This window comes from Heloderma suspectum, chromosome 14 (assembly GCF_057233095.1).
Source record: "Heloderma suspectum isolate Gila_16-S chromosome 14, 16-S_ref, whole genome shotgun sequence".
NCBI classification, from domain to species: Eukaryota; Metazoa; Chordata; class Lepidosauria; order Squamata; family Helodermatidae; genus Heloderma; species Heloderma suspectum.
The window spans coordinates 13,012,223-13,030,305 of NC_139471.1; the positions used below are offsets into that span (position 1 = coordinate 13,012,223).

General features: G+C 42.3%; 1 protein-coding gene across 1 annotated transcript in view; it reads left to right on the plus strand.

The window, feature by feature from the left end:
* The window catches only part of CACNA1B (calcium voltage-gated channel subunit alpha1 B), a 479,093-nt gene that overhangs the window by 392,517 nt on the left and 68,493 nt on the right, over positions 1-18,083 (plus strand). The window contains exons 31-33 of the mRNA XM_084821407.1: positions 1,733-1,897; positions 2,161-2,271; positions 4,095-4,178. Coding sequence (XP_084677533.1) covers positions 1,733-1,897; positions 2,161-2,271; positions 4,095-4,178 — 360 coding nt within the window. The remainder of the gene's footprint in view (positions 1-1,732; positions 1,898-2,160; positions 2,272-4,094; positions 4,179-18,083) is intronic.

The following is an 18,083-nucleotide window of genomic DNA, read 5'->3' on the forward strand; positions in this document are numbered from 1 at the left end:
CTTCCAGGGTTCACCCAGAGCCCAATTATGATTGGACAACTTTGTCCTTGTGGGGATGGAGTGATAGAAACCTTAACGGATGGGGGGAGTGTATGTAATTTTTACACAGATGAGTGATATAGATGATTTACTCCTATTTTATTTAAATACCCAAGAAGGACTTTTGAATGGTATTTGGCTTTTTTATTGTCTGATACCAACAAAACAGTAATGGAAATAGTGGCCAGATTTCTCTTCTCTGCTGCCAAGATTAATGAAACAATTTCATTAGTGTAGTTCGGCCTTTTCTTGTTAATTTTTATTTTCTCCTTTTCATCTTATATGCATATTTATATTTTAACTTCATTTTTATGTCAGATAATGTATGACTTTGATGTTTCATTTTATCTTTTGAATGAGTCTGTGACTGTATGATATATTTATGCAGTATAATATACTTGACTGATTGATTTTAGCCTCCCCATAACAGTTAGAAATTGCAACACCATTTTGAAAATTGAAGCATTTGCCTGGAACATCAGGAGAAAAAAATGATAATATTAGGGTACAATCCTATGCATGTTGTGGCAGAAAAAAGTCCTGCCACTCCCATCATCCCCCAGCCAGCATGGCTGGGAGTTGCAGGACTTTTTTTCTTAGAGTTGGGAGTTGTAGGACTTTTTTTCTCTCTCAACATGTATAGAATTGCACCCTTAAAAACCTACAACCCGCCCCTTTACTACACAACTTGAAAGCTGCAGCCAAAAAGTGAAGCGGCATTAAAACCTAAAATCACAAAATAGTAAAATCATGAGACAGCTGCAATCAAGCAATTAATAACCATACTAAAACAAGAAGCACTTACCTGTGGTTGATTAATTTGATTTTGTGTCTTTATGACTGTTTTACTGGAAATGTTGATCTGAGCCTTAAATATCTTTTATGATAGAAAGCTGCAATATTCTTTTAATAAATAAACTGGGCAAGTAGCATCCTCGGCCACAAAAAGAGGTTCATCTTGATGGCTGTAAGGGTCTATTCTAAGAAGAGCTTCTAGAAGTTGTGATCTTCCTAAATGGGAAGTACTTCTGTGTAGGAAAATACATACACGATGTGGGAGATTATCATGTGCAATGATCACAGACTTTTTATGTTCACTGCATCATGTTTGTGCACCTGGAAGCCATGATTGTCCACCTCTCCTTAGTCTGTGCATTTTTTAAAAAATAAAAATCTCCAATTGCCACCTGTAGGGAAATCATGGCATCTAAGGCCCAAATTAGACATTATGCCAGTGGCGGCTGGTGATGCCGGTTTCAGAGGGGCTGGATTCCATTCAGGGTTTTAGTTGCCACCAGCCAAACTCTAAAGTGCTGAATCCATTTTGGGGATAGGGTTCAGCACCTTGGATAGCACCTTTCAGCACCTTGGATAGCACAATTAGAGTTTGGGCTGGCGGTAACGAAAACCCTGAATGGAATCCAAGCCCCTCCAGAACTGGAGTCAAACACATAGCTACCAAATACTTCTGAGTGTTTTCTTTATTTAATTACGGGTGCAAAGGGGGTGCTTTTCATTTGGGCCACAATGCACAGGGAAGGGAGGTTTGAGTAGACATACATGGGGTTGAACTGTGAAGCTGAGGTTCCTCTTTAGACACTGTCTAATGCTGGGTAGAGATGGAAGGTTTTAGCTGCTGTGAGCTGATCCTTTTCTCCTGTTAATTCCCCACTCTCTCTTCACTTTCCTGTAGAGAGCCTGCATAGACTTTGCCATAAGTGCCAAGCCTCTGACCCGCTACATGCCTCAAAACAAGCAGTCATTCCAGTACAAGATGTGGAAGTTTGTGGTGTCTCCTCCTTTCGAGTACTTTATCATGGTCATGATTGCGCTCAACACCATTGTGCTGATGATGAAGGTCAGTGACTTCTCGGCTGGCCACTGACTCATTGTGAAAAAGAGGCAATGCATCACCCAAACAAAGATGATGCAAATTGGCATGAAATGTGCAGGGACCCAGGGGACCCTTGATGATGCAAGATTGTTGAGAGGGTGGACCTAATAACGATTGCACTTTACAATTTAAGTGAGAATATGAGAGAGAGAGAGAGAGAGAGAATGCATGAATGGTGGTAGCACTCCACACTGTCCAGTGATCTGTTTTCTTTCCCTTCAATTTAGTTCTACGGTGCCCCAGATCCATATGAAGATATGCTGAAATGCCTCAATATTGTGTTTACATCCATGTTTTCATTGGAATGTGTTCTGAAGATCATTGCCTTTGGCGTCCTGGTATGAACTGCTTTTCTTCATTGCCCTCTTCATTTTCCTCTCCCATCAACTATCAGGGATGCTTCCAAAGTTCCCCCCATCTAAATTTCTTCCTGGATTTTGGAGTTCCCAAATGATGTTCCCAAAGCAGAACCAGGGCCACTTGCAAATGAAGTGAAGGCCTTGATGGCTGCACATCCTCCTATTCTGGAATTAATTTTAGAGATACTCCTAGTTAAACTGCAGTTCAGGAGCCATAGGATGTAGGGTAAAGGAACCTATGGAACAATAATGGAACGAGATAGGAGAAACTCTACAGATGGGGTAGAAATATGAATTTTGTGCTTTCAAACGACTATGTGAATCGAAACTCAGATATCCTTTGAAATTTGCACATCTCCAAATTTTGCAATGGAGTTCTCTGATTTTAAAAGAAATGTGTATAACAGTTGTATATATTAGGGGAAAGTGCATACAGAAATGTGTATATTAGTGAAAATAACGTTAACATGCATTATATTTGGAAAACTTCTTGTAAAATGTATATTAGACAAAATTATGTGCAAAAATGCATGTATTAGAAGTTGTTTGCACATAAACATGTATGAATTTTCATGAAATTGTTTTTTTAAAAAAGATTTTCAACATTCAGAACAAACTGAATGTAAGGTAAGAAAACTTTTCAAAGTTTGGAACACGCTGCATTTCAGATTGGAAAGATTAGAAATTGAGAGAAACTGAAATTGACAGATTCATCTAATCCTAGGAAATCCATTCAGCCTATCAAACTACATGGGGAAGGTGGAGATGTGTGTGCGCGCGCATATTTTATTTATTTATTTATTTATTAAATTTATTAATCGCCCATCTGACTGGTCACCCAGCCACTCTGGGCGATGTACAACCCACCATAAACAATTTAAAACAATAAAATTTTACCATAATTTTTTTTTTAAAAAAAAATACCCTAACCCACCCCAAATGCCTGCCTGAACAACCACGTTTTTAATGCATGACGGAAGCTCATTAAAGAGGGGGCATGACGGAGTTCCCTAGGGAGGGAGTTCCACAGAGTGGGGGCCACCACAGAGAAGGCCCTCTCCCTCGTCCCCACCAGTCTAGCTGTCCTGGCTGATGGGACAGAGAGAAGGCCATCCGAGGCTGATCTTGTTAAGCGGCCTGTCTGGTGTTGCTGGAGGCGCTCCTTAAGATAGGCTGGGCCGGAACCATATAGGGTTTCACACATATATACACACATACACACGCACGCACGCACGCACACATGCATACATACACACACACATACATACATACACACACACACACTCACACACACACACACACAGAGTGGCCCAAAAGTAGGTATACAGTATAGTTTATTTGCATTTTATTACATTGTTTATTACATTTACATTTGTTTAACACTGTTTAATCTCATAAATGCTCGAAATGTATTCCATTACATGACGTTTATTACATTTACATTTACACTCACTCTTCCCAACTGTTATTCTGACTCCACCCATACATCTTCTATTCACACATTCTCTCCCCCTCCCATTAACTTTCTAAACAAGTGTATTTGGGTCATTCTAAACAACTTTTGGGCCACCTGGTATATAGCGAGACAGAGAGAGAGAGAGAGAGAGAGAGAGGTGTAAAGCAAAGCAACAAGGAGGCTCTAATTCCATAGTGGATGCAGTCAGTCTTAAGGTAAAATGTATAAGACAGACAGAAGGACTATTATATATCCTGAGGTCTGTAGCATCCGGAAAAATAACTTACATGGTCATGTCACTTTGAATGATCCTAGTTTGTTGTTGTTGTTGTTGTTTATCTTTCAGAATTATTTTCGTGACGCCTGGAACATCTTTGATTTTGTCACTGTCTTGGGAAGTATTACTGATATTTTAGTAACGGAGATTGCGGTGAGTACAGAATGTGCAAACCTGCATTCTTAACTGGCAAAATAATGTCCGAAAATGAAATATATCCAGCTGCGCTATCTTCCCAATAGTCTGTTCAGGAATCATCACATGATGTGGATCCCCAGAGGGCTGGGGAAAACCTTAGGGTGAGCTCAAGCTATGAAGCTGACACCCCAGCATGCTCTAGCTGTAAATTAAGAATAAATATTGGGAATAACTCTAATTGTTGACGGTTATTTATTTAGGAGATTTTTAACCCACCTTTCATGGTGCACTGCCATCACAAAGCCGCTTTGTTGTTCAGTCGTTCAGTCATGTCCGACTCTTCGTAACCCCATGGACCATAGCACACCAGGCCTTCCTGTCCTGCGCTCTCTCCCGGAGCGTGCTCAAGTTCATATGCATTGCATTGGTGATGCTATCTAGCCATCTCATCCTCTGCCGTCCCCTTCTCCTTTTGCCTTCAGTCTTTCCCAGCATCAGGGTCTTTTCCAGGGAGTTTTCTCTTCGCATTAGGTGGCCAAAATATTGGAGCTTCAGCTTCAGTATCTGTCCTTCCAATGAGCACTCAGGGTTGATTTCCTTTAGGATGGACTGATTTGACCTCCTTGCAGTCCAGGGGACTCATAAGAGTCTTCTCCAGCACCACAGTTCGAAAGCATCAATTCTTCGGTGCTCAGCCTTCCTTATAGTCCAGCTCTCACAGCCATATATTACTACTGGGAAAACCATAGCTTTGATTAGATGGACCTTTGTCGGCAAGGCGATGTCTCTGCTTCTTACTATGCTGTCTAGGTTTGCCATAGCTTTCCTTCCAAGGAGCAAGCGTCTTTTAATTTCATGGCTACAGTCACCGTCTGCGGTGATCTTGGAGCCCAAGAAAGTAAAATCTGTCACTGCTTCCATTTCTTCCCCTTCTATATGCCAGGAAGTGATAGGGCCAGATGCCATGATCTTCGTTTTTTTAATGTTGAGTTTCAAACCAGCTTTTGCACTCTCCTCTTTCACCCTCAACAAGAGGCTCTTGAGATCCTCTTCGCTTTCTGCCATTAGGGTGGTATCGTCTGCATATCGGAGGTTGTTGATAATTCTCCCAGCAATCTTAATTCTGACCTGTGATTCATCCAACCCGGCGTTTCTCATGATGTACTCTGCATATAAGTTAAATAAGCAGGGTGACAATATGCAGCCTTGTCGTACTCCTTTCCCAATTTTGAACCACTCGGTTGTTCCATGTCTGGTTCTTACTGTTGCTTCTTGACCCTCGTACAGGTTTCTCAGGAGACAGGTAAGGTGGTCTGGTACTCCCATCACTTTCAGAATTTGCCACAGTTTGTTGTGATCCACACAATCAAAGGCTTTAGCGTAGTCAATGAAGCAGAAATAGATGTTTTTCTGGAATTCTCTTGCTTTCTCCATGAGCCAGCAAATGTTGGCGATTTGATCTCTAGTTCCTCTGCCTCTTCGAAACCCAGCTTGTACTTCGGGTAGTTCTCGGTTCGCATACTGCTAAAGCCTAGCTTGTAGGATTTTGAGCATCACCTTGCTGGCATATGAAACGAGCGCAATTGTGCAGTAGTTTGAACACTCTTTGGCGTTGCCCTTCTTTGGAATTGGAATGTAAACTGACCTTTTCCAGTCTTGCGGCCATTGTTGAGTGTTCCAAATTTGTTGGCATATTGAATGCAGCACTTTAACAGCATCATCTTTTAGGATTTTAAATAGCTCAGCTGGAATACTGTCATCTCCGCTAGCTTTGTTGTTAGTAATGCTTCCTAAGGCCCACTTGACTTCACTCTCTAGGATGTCCGGCTCAAGTTCAGTGGCCGCACTATCATGGCTATCAGGGACATTCAGATCTTTCCTGTATAGTTCTTTTGTGTATTCTTTCCACCTCTTCTTAATCTCATCTGCTTCTGTTAGGTCCCTGCCTTCTTTGTCCTTTATCATGCCCGTCTTTGCACAAAATGTTCCCTTGAGATCTCCAATTTTCTTGAAAAGATCTCTAGTCTTTCCCATTCTATTGTTTTCCTTGATTTCTTTGCATTGTTCATTTAAGAAGGCCTTCTTGTCTCTCCTTGCTATTCTCTGGAACTCTGCATTCAGTTGGATATATCTTCCCCTTTCTCCCTTGCTTTTCGCTTCCCTTCTTTCCTCAGCTACTTGTAAAGCCTCATCAGACAGCCACTTTGCTTTCTTGCATTTCTTTTTCTTTGCGATGGATTTCGTTGCTGCCTCCTGAACAATGTTATGGACCTCCGTCCATAGTTCCTCAGGCACTCTGTCTATCAGGTCTAATCCCTGAAATCTATTCCTCACCTCCACTGTATATTCATAAGGGATATGATTGAGGTCATACCTGAATGGTTTAGTGGTTTTCCCTACGTTCTTCAATTTAAGCTGAAATTTTGCAAGAAGCAGCTCATGATCTGAGCCACAGTCAGCTCCAGGTCTTGTTTTGACTGACTGTATGGAGCTTCTCCATCTTTGGCTGCAAAGGACATAATCAATTTGATTTCGATATTGACCATCTGGTGATGTCCATGTGTAGAGTCATCTCTTGTGCTGTTGGAAAAGAGTGTTTGCTATGATCAGCGTGTTCTCTTGGCAAAACTCTATTAGCCTTTGTCCTGCTTCATTTTGTACACCAAGGCCATGCCTGCCTGTTATCCCGGTGATTTCTTGACTTCCTACTTTAGCATTCCAATCCCCTATGATGAAGAGGACATCTTTGTTTGGTGTTAGTTCTAGAAGGTGTTGTAGGTCTTCATAGAACCGATCAACCTCAGCTTCTTCGGCATCAGTGGTTGGGGCATAGACTTGAATTACTGTGATGTTGAATGGTTTGCCTTGGATTCGTACTGAAATCACTCTATCATTTTTAAGATAGTACCCCAGTACTGCTTTTCCCACCCTTTTCTTGACTATGAGTGCTACTCCATTTCTTCTAAGGCATTCTTGCCCACAGTAGTACATATGATGGTCACCTGAATTAAATTCGCCCATGCCTGTCCATTTTAGTTTGCTGATTCCCAAGATGTCAATGTTCAATCTTGCCATCTCATGTTTGACCACCTCCAGCTTACCTTGATTCATTGATCTGACATTCCAGGTTCCTAAACAATATTGTTCTTTACAGCATCGGATTTTCTTTTCACCACCAGACACATCCACAGCTGAGTGTCCTTTCGGCTTTGGCCCAGCCGCTTCACTCTTTCTGGTGCTACTTGGAAATTCCCTCTGCTCTTCCCCAGTAGTGTATTGGACACCTTCCGACCTGAGGGGCTCATCTTCCGGTGTCATCTCTTTTAGCCTTGTGATATGTTCCATGGGGTTTTCTTGGCAAGAATACTGGAGTGGGTTGCCATTTCCTTCTCCAGTGGACCACATTTTGTCAGAACTCTCTGCCATGACCTGTCCGTCTTGGGTGGCCCTGCACGGCATAGCTTATGGCTTCACTGAGTTACACAAGCCCCTTCGCCACAACAAGGCAGTGATCCGTGAAGGGATCAAAGCTGCTTACAATCCTACAAAAACATGAACATACAAGTACAATGAAATGCACACATACAGCAGTAGCAGCAGCAGCAAATGAATCTGAAGCATGAAAAACAGCCTCGAACAAATCTTCAGGGTTGTTTAAAAGCCAGCACTGATGAAGCCATATGTATCTCTCTGAGGAAGGAATTCCAAAGGTGTGGGGCCACCACTGAGAAAGCCCTATTAATAGTAGGAATGCTGGAGAAATTGGAGATGGACTAAAATGAGCTCAGATTCCTAAGAATCTGATATGCAGAACCCATTGTGGAGTGACCCCCTCAGGCCATTTACTTACTTTACAATTTACTTTCCCGAAATTTACACATACTTATTTGTAGGGGAAGATGCAAGTTTCTGCTGAGGAAAAGTTGAACAAATGGGGAACAATACACTAAATGTTATGTACTAAGGTAAATTATGTAAAATGTTATGAAACCTCTTACGTAATTATTTGCGTATTTTTCCGCACAACAACAAAAACCATTCGCATCCATCTGTGAGCGGACAATGGAACAAAAGTCACCTAACAATACGCAAAACACAGAGGATTTTACACATTCCGTCCATCCCTAATCATTACTTCCACTATTTTATTTGTTTACTTATTATTTGTTGACTACATGTCTATACCACCCAATAGCCAAAGCCATCTGGGTGGTTCACAAATGTTGAAACCCCAAAATACAACATGCTAACGTATAAAACCTTCACAATTTTGAGTAGGGATGTTGGAGAATTCCGCCACAGATCTCAGTGAGGCCAAATGCCAGTGCATTCGGCCCCCACAAATTTGTGGCAGAACGAAGCCCCGACACCCCACCACCCAGCGAAATGTGCGCGAAACGGAGCACTTACCTGGTGCCGTTTGCGCTGCTTTGCGAATGGCGGCCATGTCTGCAGCCACCATTCGCTTCTTCATTATTTCCATGATAGGCTACGTAAAAACTTATGTAGCCTATCACGGCTAATGCAGGGACGCCATTTGCATCCCTGTGGAGGCCGTGATAGGCTACATAAATATTTACGTAGCCTACCACGGCAAAAAAAAGGGAACGCAAATGGTGGCCGCCATAGCTGCCGCCTTTTGCATTCCCTTTTATTTGCCGTGATAGGCTACGTAAATATATACATAGCCTATCACAGCAAAAGACAGGGACGCAAATGGTGGCGGCTACGGCGGCCGCCATTTGCATCTCTGTGCAGCCCAGCGGCCAGACGTCCGTCTGTGGGTGGCCCCAGCCGGTGGCTCCGCGGAGTCGCCGTGGAGTGGAGCTGGCCAGGGAGAATTTTGGGGGGAGGGACGGAGCACCTCCCCTTCATTGCGGATGTCCCTGGACGAAACCAGGTAAGTGTTTCATACATCCCTAATTTTGAAACAGTAAGCCAATAAAAAACAGTGTAAAAGCCAGCAGCAATGTAAAGACCTAAAAACACAACAGCATATTTAAAAACAAAACAGCTTTCTCGTGGTTAATATCAGTCAATCATTTGAGTCCCCCATGGTTTGTTTTGGGGGGCCCGCCACCCCCCAAAGTGCTGCTGCATAATTGCTGCTGAATTTGGGGAGTGTAGCGGCGGCAAAAAAAGTCACATTTTCCTTTTTAAACAAGGCGCACGCTCACCGTGCACCTTGTTTTAAAGGGGAAATGTGGTTTTTCTGCCTCTGTGGTGCCAAAACTCAGCACCAGTTCTGTGGCACAGCACCAATTTCAGCAGCGGGATGTGAGTGCGGCCCCCAAAGCCACACATCCCTGTTCTAGAATCACCTAATTCCCAAGACCAGGTCCCAGTGTCCTGGCTTGAACTGACCGGTTTCCTTCTCCGACTATAGTAAATGGGATTGGTTTGGGAATTTGTGTGTAAGAGGGGAGGAGTTAGGGGAAGGAAAGGAGTGTGCGATCTCCCATTCTGCTCTCAATCCCTTAACCCTAATTTAAGGGCCTATGTTACATTATCCCACATCAGTCTTTAAAAAATCTCCAAGGACATGCTCAGCTCTCACTTGGCAGGGGCGAATTAGGTGTAGAAACGGCTGTGCATGTTTCTTGGTTCCATACAAACACAAGGCAAGTATAGAATTTGGTATTCAGGGGCACCATTCAACATCTGGGGAATCCCATCTTTCAAAAACATGTTTCTAGTCCTTAAGAAAGAAAGGCTTGAATGACATCTAGCCCAAATCTCAGAAGCTGGAAGGTGTGTTAGAGTTTCTAGAGCTCAGGGGACTGAGTGCCTCACAGAGTTCTTCCCAGCTCCTCCTATATGATGGGAGCAGAGCCAATGATGGAGGATGGACAAATATATGCAGACCCATTTGATCTGCATCATTTATGCAGGAAAGCACCATGGCTGAAATAAATAATCCCCCACCGTGCCTTGGCGGTCAGCTCCTTTCACAGACTCTTCCCTACAGCTTATGCAGTGGCATTTGTTATATTTGCTTCCTCTGCATCCATTCATGTCCTTTTGCTTTGTTACTAACAAGGGGTCTCTGTGTGTGTTTTGGGGGAGGGGGGACTTTATTTTTCTTTCTCTTTCCTAATCTCATTCTCCTGTCTATGGTAATCCATTTCCAGCACTTCCAACAGCCCCTGCAAGTTCCTGCACAGGACTAACCCTATAGGCAGCTTGAGAGAACCGAGAGTTGGGGGTGGGGGAGGAGATGTAAAGGCTCAGAAAAAAATGGAAAAGTTCAAGGAAAAAAGGGTTTTTTTCTGGGGGGGTTTTGCCGAGAACCATTTGTTTTTTTTCTGAAAAATTGAAAAAAATCGAACAGCTTTGGATTATGAAATATGTTCTTTTAGAATTTAAGATGAAGTATTTCTATATAGTTACCCAGCCTTTACTCCCCACAAAATGTTTTCTAAAAACTATGTAATAAGGACACTTTTATAGAATGACTAGAGATGTAAAATGTCTGGAAATAATGAAGCCATGGGGGAAAATGTGTGTGTTTTTTTAATCCTCTCTGTAAGATTCCCAGCATAGTTAGTTCTTTCATTCCTTATTAAAATTATTAATCTAAAGTATTTTTTACTGATACACATTTATGCTCAGTTTCCCAAATTGTGACTAGAGGTACCATAATGCATTCTTGACGGTAAATGGGCATTCTTGACAGTTTGGGTTTTGTTCTATAGAGTCCTGTGTTTCTGATGCTGTAACAGTCATTGAATGTCATTCTAATCTATTCAGACAAGAATCACAAATTTACTGACTGGATTTACTTTTAAAAGTTTTAAAATATAATCATAATTTTATGAGCAAACTAAGTTATACATAAAATAGCTTTAGGAACAGAAAGGCTGCTTTATGTTCCTAAAGCAGTCCTCCCCAACCTGGTGCCCTCCAGACATTTCGGACTACAGTGCCCACCGTTCTTGACCATTGGCCATGCTGCCTGAGGCTGATGGGAGCTGAAGTCCAAAATATATGGAGGACACCAGGTTGGGAAAGGCTGTCTTGAAGCAACAAAGGGGCTTTAGATCTGTAAAGAACACTAAAAAAAATTGCTTATTTTTTCCATTTTCCCAAAATTTCCATTTTTTTCCAGAAAAAACCCTGGAGAAAAAACTCCCCCCTCCCAGCCTCAAAATTTCTGGAAATTTTACATCTGGGGGGGGCTTTGCTACCTTGCAGACAGTGTCAGCTCTAAAATTTGGAGGGCTCTAGCGCTCTCCAAATCTTACTCAAAGGCTCAACTGGGCACTTGCAAGAGGAGTGATGGCATACACAAACCGAGGACTGATTTTCTCACAACAGTTCAGCCTTCTCAGGTGCCCCCTGCATGGTAGAATAGCAGCCATGTTGGGATGATGGGCCTTAGACCAGTCTTGGGAACCCAGCCAGCGCCTACCCTTGCTGCCCTCTGGTGCCGCCCATGTGGCCAAACCCTGATGCGATGCATGACTGTTGAATGGTTGTTCCATCAACCCCGCAACAAGCTTTTCTTCCCAGGCAGAAGTGATTATATTTTGAACTGGTTCATTCACCAGTGGAGTAGTGCATTGTCGACCATCAGTGTTTACAACAAGTATTCTTTTACTATCAATGCACCATTGGCCTCTTATGGAATGAACGTCTGAACAGCAAAGAAATGCAGTGTCGATCTGAACTGTCATTTCTTCCTGCCTCTTCTGCTTCCTCCCGGGTGCTATGTTCCCCTAGCTATGTAAACCCGGTGATTTGGAGTATGTGAACCTGGTGTCACCATCTTTGGCTTTTACCACATGGCTCCCTGTTGTTCAGAGAGGGCATCTTCTGAGGAGATCAGAAAGCTTCAGGAAGGTGGAGTTGACTCATCTTTCAGAGCAGGTATCCTGGAGCTAGTGTTCTTCTCCACTCCCTCCTTCCCCCAACCCCAAGCCTCTTCTTCAGCCAAGGAGACCAGCCCACATGGCTACAAACAGCCTTATTTCCAAGTGGCTTCAGCAACCAGCAGAACAACCAAGGAGTAAAGATAAAAGAAAAAAAATGTGTTGATAATGTTGCTTTCATTTGAATTTGTAGTTGTGTTGTACGTAATTTCCTTTTGCGAATGCTTTGAATACTTTCTTTTTATTTCTCTAGGCAAATACGTGTATGTCAGTTTTCCCTGTCACTTCAAGGTGACTTGCAGGACACCTTTTTAAAAAAATTCTGAATTTTAGGGTTGCGAGTGGTTTAATTGGCAGATCTGTCAATGAAATCTCCAGTTGGTTAATTGGCATCAGAAGATTTGAACTGATGGAGGCAAATTTGAATTGTCGGAGGACTTTGTAGGCTTTAGTCTAGTGTGTTACTGCATAGGGAATGAAAGAAAATATTCAAGATCACAATTAGCAGTAGTTTGGGTTTATTAATCTGAAAGCGCTCTCGTGAATTCTTCGATGTCCTCAAACAGGCACATGGATCAGTTAAAAAGTAGATGATGAATCAACTAAAAAAAAAAAAGAAGTTAATTGTTGATGACCCTACTGTGTCCCCCACCTCTGAGGCTCTGCACCAACTACGAACTCAAAAGGGTATTTTATAGATCCCAGAATCTCACAGCACAGCTATTAGTCTGCAGCGTATGCTGCTTTTGGCATTCTACATGATGCTCTCCCATCCTGTGGCATAGTGTCATGTTGACTGGCACTTACCTGGGAGTATGTCTCACTGGACGTAATGGGACTTACTCCTGAAGAGACATATATTAGATTGCACTGTCAAAATCCCATTGATTCACACAAACCACATACGGGAGTGCAAATGGATGCTAGGTCATATAAACTGGCCTTTAGGAGACCGGGCGGGGGGGAACTTTTGAGAGGATTACTGTCTGAAATCAGATTCTGAAACTGGCATCTCTACCTTTGCCTGGGAATAAAAAAAAAATCACATATATATATATACACACATATATATTGACTGATAATGGTATTTGTGAAGTGTCTCTTAATTTGCATTACAATATGAAATGCAAATAGATGATTGCACTGTGTTTCCTTCCAGGTTTGATTATTGTTAGAAAAGCAACTTTTTTATAAGCGCCTAATTTTTTCAGTACGATATTTAGTGCTTCTGTCCTTCGCTCGTCCTGATGACTCATTTTCTCTTTTTGTTTTCTGTTTCTTTTATTTTTTTCCCTTCCTGCTGAATCACGCCATCCAATCAACATACAATGCGAAAAAACCATGTCTCCGTCTGTATGTTGCGTGCCTGCTGCTCAAAAATAAATAAATACTAATTATCTAAACTCAAAAACTTGTAAATAACCTTGCAAATATTCATCCATGAAAACATCACATATAGGACACGGTTGGTTTCATTGATTTTTTTTTAACCAAAAAAAAAAAAAAATTCAATTTATTGCTTTTTATTTTTCTCTTGACTTTTTGTTTCACTTCACTTCCCTTTTAACCTTGTTTGAGATTTCTGACTGCATCGGGGGCTGGGGGGCTGGGGACTTCCTTGTCTGTCTTTCTGCACTGTGCCTCATGACTGGACTTGCTTGTCCCATTGGCTTTCTGTTGGCTACTTGGTAACTAAATGCAAACTCACTGTTACCAATAGACTTTTCCTTCACTGATCTTTCTGTAACTGATAAGAGGGGAAACTCACATCTGCATTTTGTAATTAGGGGGGTGGGGGAGATGTCTTGAAGATATTGTAAGCCTTGTTCTTCTAGGCCTCCCATCCTGCTTTCACCACACCCATTTAGTGCCACTCCCTGCCATCTTTTCCTTCTTTAATGAAAATTATACAACACAAAATTATACAACACAACTGGAACTTGCAACAACTGTTAAGTTTTCCAGCCAGCCAGCCAACCATAGCTTTTTTCAGGATCCTCCATTTGTTTGTTCCTCTTCCCTTCCCACAGACACTCAGCATTGTGAACAATTAGCATCCTCAGTTCTAAGTAGGCTGTTTTGGATCCCCCCCCCAACAATTTTGTTGTACTTCTGAGAACCTCAGGATTCCCCTAACCGTGATGGCCCCTCCCTCTTGTGTGATGGGTGTTGTTGTTTGGGCTATATAGGAATCAGCACCCAGAGAATGAACTTGCCATTCGTATTTTATTTTAAATATCTCTATTTTGCTCCATCACACCAAAGGCAATCCTGGGATAGTGGACCTAAGATGATTATTTTTTAACAATATGATGTAACTGTAAAAATTAAACAGTAGGCTTGAGAACTGTAAAACAAGGAAATACAAAACAAGGTAAAATGAATGTAGATTGCAAATTTCATTCAGTTTGAAAATTCTGTTTATTTGGTGCCAAAATAATAATACAGAGCCGTGGCAAACTGAACTCCCTCAGGAGGCTGTTCCAAAGTTGGGCTGCCACCACAGAGAAGACCCTTTCTTTTGTAGATGCATAGTGCAGTTTCGGCAATTATGGTACACAGAGAAGGATCTCCTTCTGTACCAAGTATACGCTAACCTGGTGCATGCCATGCTGTAGCCACAGAGAAAATGAGGCCTGACTGAAAAGGATATTTCTGGGGCTTTTACAGCTCATGTTTCACATTTAAATCTTATGCTAGCACTTTGTATGTGAACCATATCCACTTGTTTTCAACATTACATGTGCTAAAAAGGGGAAAAAGTGGGGTAGCGGGAGGCGGGGAGAGAAAAGCTGCCGTCAAACTGGCACACATTCAAAATTGTAATAGTGTCTTGCTGGAGAAACCTACTGATACTCTTGCAAACCAAAGTGTATGAACTTACCTTGAGAACATTCTACTAGGCAGCTCAGTGCCACATTTCAAAAACATAGACATTGTTCAGTGAACAAAGCTAACCTTCAGTTTTTCTCCCTCCCCCACTTCAAATAAAGGGGTTCTGGCTGAGTTACTTTTAGATTATCAGAGTTGTACTTTAATTTAAATGGTTGCTTGGTTCCATTGTGTGGACTTGAACAAGGAAATAATGTGTAGGTGGAGTGCCAGGCAGAAAGAGCATCATTTATATTTAGTAAAAGAAAAGAAACCAAATCCCACTATCTTCTGAAACAGATATAATTCTGAATATTGTCAGACAGAAGAAATACAGATGTGTTGAGTTACCCTTCTCTGTACATGTTGTCTTGGTGGGGTGGGATATCCCATCTTCTGGGTTCTACTGGCCATTTCTGTTGCTCATGTTTCCAACTGATGCTGAGAACAACCCCACGGAAAATGTTGATCAACTGATTTTCCTGGGCTGCTACTTATCCTCCATTTTGATGTAGTCTGTAATGGCAGATAACAGTTTGTAGAAAGGTGCTGAAGGTGAAGGCCAGTGATGGATTGAAGTTGGAGGTTCCACACACATGCACACACCCCACAACCTAGCAGAATCCCACATATAATTCCATATTTTAACTCAACTCCTGCAGGTTGCACTGAAAGTGCTGTGGATAACTCCCCCCACCCCTTCTTAACACCTACCTGTTGAACAGTTTAACCTCCTGGTCACACAGGTTGATCTTTAAAGGTAAATTTGGCACAAAGACTTTCGCTGCTTCCATTCCGGCTGATATGACTTTAAACTAGTACTGTGCTGAATCTTACCCCCTATTTTCAAACACGTTTTCTCTCCCTGAGAACGAGGCATTGGTTTTTTTGCCTCTTTTGCGGGACAGGGGGATTTCAGAGAATTTTCTCCTTGGGGAGAAGGACAGGGTTTCCACATACCTTTTTAAGTGTTGGCAATTCTCGAGGGGTCTTCTTTCTTTTTTTAAACACCCCCTGCACATACAGGATCTTCTCCAGCCTGACAGTTCTTTCTGAAGTCCCAGGAGACCATGTGACCTTGCCCTCTCCAATAGGCATTCAGCAAGAACTCCTGGCTGGAGAAGAGTCTTGGGCTCCTTCAAGTGCAGGGGGTGTTTTTTTAAATAAAATAAAATAAACATAAAAACAGAAAGAGGGACCTTCAAGAATTGCCTACACTTTAAAAGGTATATAGAAACCCTGCCCCCACCCCAAGAGAAAATTCTCTCCTCTCCCAGCCTGTTTTGCCAGGATTTCCATTTTGCTCCCACCCGCTCCACCCCCAAAATGCTGAAAATGGAAGAATTGAAATTTTTGGCACAGCATTACTTTGAACCCAGGAGCAGCAACCAACATTGAAATAAAGCATTTGAGAGAGTATCTTTTGAATTCTCCTACATTTGTCATCTTGGGCGAGAGCAGGGCTGGCTCAAGTCATTTTGCTGCCTGAGGCAAAGGACAAGATGGTGCCCCCTCCCACCCCAAGTATAAAAGTTAACCAGACTAGGAGTTTAAAGGCACAGTCCTATTCATGTTTACACAGAGAAAAGAACTGCAACTCCCAGGATGCCCCAGCTATCCTTGCTGGCTGGGGAATGCTGGGAGTTGTAGGCCTTTTCTCTGTCTAAACATGCATGGGATTGTGCCCTAAGCTTTCTTCAACACTGGCAATGGGATAGCATCTATTACCACATCTGATGGCAGCAGGCTAGCTTGGGGGGTGTAGGGCAGGCCACGTGCCCACAGCTTTCTCCTCCAACACCTTGCTGCCACCTCCCAACATCTGCCGCCTGAGATGACCACCTCACTCTGTCTGATGGTAGGGCCGGCCCTGGGTTAGAGAATGCTTTATTTAGCCAGGCCAGTGGTGCAGTTAGGGCTGGAGCTCAGGGCCAAAGTCCAGGGGCGACCCTAAATAACCACCTAGAGAATGACAAGTGATCAGGGGCATTGGGGTCCAGTGGGGCTGATGCTGGTCACCACCACATCCTTCCTGTCTTCTTATGTTTCAAAAACATTTTATTTATTTATTTATTTATTAAATTTATTAATCTCCCATCTGGCTGATCGCCCAGCCACTTTTAGAGTCTGGGGGCAATTGACCAGGCATGTACATGGTTACAGATGTCCATTTTATTATTTTCATTTTGAAAATATATTACCCTTTTAAAAAAAGAAAAAAAATGGTACTTATTCCCAAATAAATGTGTTTATCATCAGGCCAGTGGAAGCCAATGCCATTTTATTCCTGTAGTCATAATGGTGCTAAGTGGTTTTAAAATGCAAGACACATGCTCAGAGTATTTTCTAACCCAGGGCCAGCCCTACCATTAGACCGAGTGAGTCCTTCTCTTTTTTTGAAATCAGGGCTGGGAAATTGTGTGTGTTTTGCTCTAACGGATTAGGAATGGAGAAGCAGCTGTAGACCATGGAATGTGGTGGTGTGAAGGGAGAAATATGAATTGTATGCTTCAGAACTGAAGTGATGCATATAGCTGTCTAAAGGGAGGTCCCTTTAAAGCCGTTCAATCCTGGGTCTCACATTACATAACTGCACCACTGTTAAGCACTTTCAGCTCAGCTCAAAGCTTTTACTTCACAAGGAGCATCAGGCAACCAGCCTCCTCTGTGATGGCAATTTAAGGTTAGATGACTTGTAAATCCATTAATAGAAAATAGGTACATAACTGCAAGTGGAATCCAGCTCTGAGTACATATTCATCTCCTCTCCGAACTGTTGCCTTTAAATGCTGACTGGAAACTATTTTTGATTATGAAGGACAGCTATTGAAATTTTTTAAAAAGGAAAGACAACTTGAATTTATATTTTGGCTAAAATTTTAATTTTACTACTGGTTTGATACTGTCAGCTGCCTTGAGGCTCTGAAAGAGAGGCCAGCATAACATCTGAGAAAACAAATAAGTGATGTAACATTTTTTTTAAAAAAATGTTCTAAATCTGGGGTAGGCAATCTGGTACCTCCAGATGCTTTGGACAGCAACTCCCATAATTCTTGTCTAGGGGTGTTGGAGGAATACGCAACAGGACCAAATGAGTTTGGATTTTCATAAATCCCACCCACGGATTCTGCAGCGGACCGGCTTTTCCCCTGTCCAGCAGATTCTATTGACTCGCGGA